The following is a 3,665-nucleotide window of genomic DNA, read 5'->3' as shown; positions in this document are numbered from 1 at the left end:
GAAGTGATCTGTCTTTTACTTGGAATGGAATTACTTGGTTTTTGTCCTTGCCCTTGCTGGAGTCCTTGGTTGAGAAATGACTTAAAAGGGTCGCAAGCCCCATAAAACCCTTTTTAAAAATCTGTGAGATATGGGGGTGGAAATCCCTTCAGTTTGGGGAAAAAAATCCGATGTGGATTTTTCACCAGTCCATATCCTTACTATCTCTCCTATTCCTTATATCTTTTCTTTTTCATTCGGCTTTGAATCTCTGATGTGGAATGGCATCATTTGGTTCACCTGGGCCCTCTCTAGTCTTTTGTAGAGAGGGCCAAATAGATTTGTGAGAGAGAAATATTTTGAAAAAGAGTATTGTAAGATTCTTTGATATTTATGAATCTATTTGAGTTTATCCCGTTTAGCAGAGATCCTTTTGCAATATAAACGTAGGACTTTAAGACGGTTCATATGTCAAATATATCGTTCTTGGGTCAAATTAATTATTTTCAATTTTAATAAGTCTCATTGCCTTCATAACATGTTATTGGGCGCTTGCCATCGCAGATAAATGCCATATCTATTATCCTTTGCCTTTCCCAAAATTCTCTACGAAAGTAGAACATAACTGACCTGAAAGTAGTCATGGCGCCTTAAAAACCAAAAAAAAAAAAAAAACAGACAACAATATTGTAATCTTTCAACTTCATAATTCTTTATTACGGTCTTGAAATGACATAAAAGTCTCGTATGTTATCGTATTCTACATTTTAACAAAAAATAGATAGTGGAATCGTTTTTAGGTTAGATGTCATAGAGCTCCCATGTTTTATTGGCATGATCTCTGGCACTCGTTCTGAGTTCCGAAAACGTTGAAACGGGCTCCATCATACTGAGCACATGATGAGCAAACATCGACCTGGACGCATCGTTTCATCGTGAAGTCGAAGGTAAATTTGGGAATTCTTTTAACCGTGCTCTGAACAGCACGGCATCCAGAAGGCATGTAACCACAAGCTGAAAGGACAACAATTGTAAATATAAAATATGTTTAAATCAATATTTTTAAAATAAACAATAACATAGTCTGCAAAATTCACAAATAATAGAATTAAAAATTACAATTAATTGAATAGTGGAAGAGTGATGTGTGGCAAAAATTTCCAAATGGATTAAATATATTCAATTTCTTATTTTTCCGGCATTGATTCTTTTCATCATCATCTCATCACCATTGTTATCATTAACATCATTATCATTGATAACTGATAAATTAAAAGTAGGGGATTCTCTTTATATATCCAGCATCAATTTTTATCACCCGTTTCCGTTTAATCTGAGGTATCTTTCTTGTACCATTAATTTGTTTTCTCTGTAAGCATTGAATGACGACTCACCGTTTGTTCCAGTAAAGCCGTTTGTTCCTCTAAAGGGTATTTGATAAACGCTCATTTGTCTGGCAAAGACAATGAATGCATTGATCAACTCGTTGACGCTGTTGGTTATCACCGAGACGTCTCTTTCGGTGGGGACGAAAGCCCTCTGCTGGTTATAACCGTAGTTTCCCTGTATCGGAACACACCTTGGGGCGCCGTATTGAAGGGAACACACGTTGGCAGTGGGACAGGAGAGGTTCTGGAATTTGAATTTGTATTTTATTAAATTTAAATTAAGTTTAATTTATGTCATTGACAATCTTTTTAAATTTATTTATTTATTTATTAGTATCATTTTTGGGGGGTGAATACAATAGCGGTAAGGATAAAATAAATAACAATAATGAAGATTCTAACATAAAGGGTTTCTTTGGATTCACCATGCTAAATGCGCTTCAAATTGCGAGGTAACAGTGTGGATTAGGAATTCAGGTTCCCATCCAACTGTCGACATTTATAGTTTTTGTTATTTCTTTGAGCAAGAAACCAAGCTCCTGTTTCTCTTCTTTGTGACATTGTACTGTGGCTGACGCCTGAGTTATCTCGGGGGGTTTTTATTCTTAAGATAGACCATTTAAAAGATTTCCCATCTGGATGAATGAAGAGAATTTTAACGTTTTTGTTTTTTTTTAAATTTCGCCCAGAATTTTTTTTTAAAGGAACCAAGCGTTTCCATTTCGTTATTCAGACAAGACACTCGGATAGATCGCTATTGGTTTCTTTATCTGACTTCTGAACTATTTCATTTGTCAAATCTTTACCAGCGATGCCAGCGCCTTGGCATCTCTAAAAACAAAAGTAAAAAAGTACACATTGGCATGGTCGAAGTCCTCTAATCATTGTAACCTATCTGGTCACTGACCATGTCAGCATGCTTGACTTTGGTACATGATGAGATGGCGTTGATGATGATGATGATGATGATGATGATGATGATGATGATGATGATGATGATGATGATGATGATGATGATGATAAAACAAACACCAAGACTTACACATCCTCTGCTAGCAATGAATTTCATGTTACCCTGGGCCCGAGCAGAAGCAGCCAATCTGTAGACATTAGGGAGGGAGGAAAGAAAATAACCAATTTTCAGTTTGGTTCCTTATATTTTACCTTGCAGGTGCCATTCTCCTCCCAATAGATCTGCTGTTGACTTCGAACCCCTTGTATAGCGCTTTGGGTACAAGCAGTGGATATCGCGCCTTTTTAAAGCTCACATGGGGTGTTTTTTAATGTAAAACTTCGGCGCAAAAGTATCAGATGATTTGACTTTTTTAAATGTTAATATTAATGATACAGATACATTCTTATTTGCATTTTTATTTTATTTACTGGGTATCACTTTATGAAGATATATTTCATAACCATTTTAATAGTTGGGGAAGGTGAGGAGAAGAAGACGAATAAGACAATAGAAAGAAGAAGAAGAAGAAGAAAGAAGAGAAAGAAGAAGAGAAGAAGAAGAAGAGAAGAAGAAGAAGAAGAAGAAGAAGAAGAAGAAGAAGAAAGAAAGAAGAAGAAGAAGAAGAAGAAGAAGAAAAGAAGAAGAAAAGAAGAAGAAGAAGAAGAAGAAAGAAAGAAGAAGAAGAAGAAGAAAGAAAGAAGAAGAGAAAAGAAGAAGAAGAAGAAGAAGAAAAGAAGAAGAAGAAGAAAGAAGAAGAAGAGAAGAAGAAGAAGAAGAAGAAGAAAGAAGAAAGAGAGAAGAAGAAGAAAGAAGAAGAAGAAAAAGAAAGAAGAAGAAGAAGAAGAAGAAGAAGAAGAAGAAGAAGAAGAAGAAGAAAGAAGAAGAAGAAGAAGAAGAAGAAGAAGAAGAAGAAGAAGAAGAAGAAGAAGGAAGAAGAAGAAAGAAGAGAGAAGAAAGAAGAAGAAGAAGAAGAAGAAGAAGAAGAAAGAAGAAGAAGAAGAAGAAGAAGAAGAAGAAGAAGAAGAAGAAAGAAGAAGAAGAAGAAGAAGAAGAAGAAAGAAGAAGAAGAGAAGAAGAAGAAGAAGAAGAAGAAGAAGAAGAAGAAGAAGAAGAAGAAGAAGAAAAGAAGAAGAAGAAGAAGAAGAAGAAGAAGAAGAGAAGAAGAAGAAAAAAGAAGAAGAAGAAGAAGAAGAAGAAGAGAAGAAGAAGAAGAAGAAGAAGAAGAAGAAGAAGAAGAAGAAGAGAAGGAGAGAAGGGAAAAAGAAGAAGAAGAAGAAGAAGAAGAAAAGAAGAAAGAAAGACGGAAGGAGTGAGAGAAGGAGGATGAGAAGGAGGAAGAGGGA

General features: G+C 35.3%; 1 protein-coding gene across 1 annotated transcript; it reads right to left on the bottom strand.

Annotated features, from left to right (window-relative positions):
* Positions 1-666: 666 nt before the first annotated feature.
* On the bottom strand, positions 667-2,488 carry LOC144964057 (uncharacterized). The gene is made up of 3 exons (XM_078898000.1): positions 2,410-2,488; positions 1,374-1,611; positions 667-993 (listed from the first exon to the last, which is right to left on the bottom strand). The coding sequence occupies exons 1-3, from the start codon at positions 2,434-2,436 to the stop codon at positions 806-808; spliced, it is 453 nt and encodes a 150-aa protein (XP_078754126.1). The 5' UTR covers positions 2,437-2,488; the 3' UTR covers positions 667-805.
* Between the last annotated feature and the right edge of the window lie 1,177 nt (positions 2,489-3,665).

Source organism: Berghia stephanieae, chromosome 1, assembly GCF_034508935.2.
Source record: "Berghia stephanieae isolate SIO BIC M18660-M18661 chromosome 1, UCSD_Bste_1.3, whole genome shotgun sequence".
In the NCBI taxonomy this organism is placed as follows: domain Eukaryota; kingdom Metazoa; phylum Mollusca; class Gastropoda; order Nudibranchia; family Aeolidiidae; genus Berghia; species Berghia stephanieae.
Note: the sequence above shows the minus strand (reverse complement) of the source record. Positions and strands in the feature narration are given on the sequence as shown.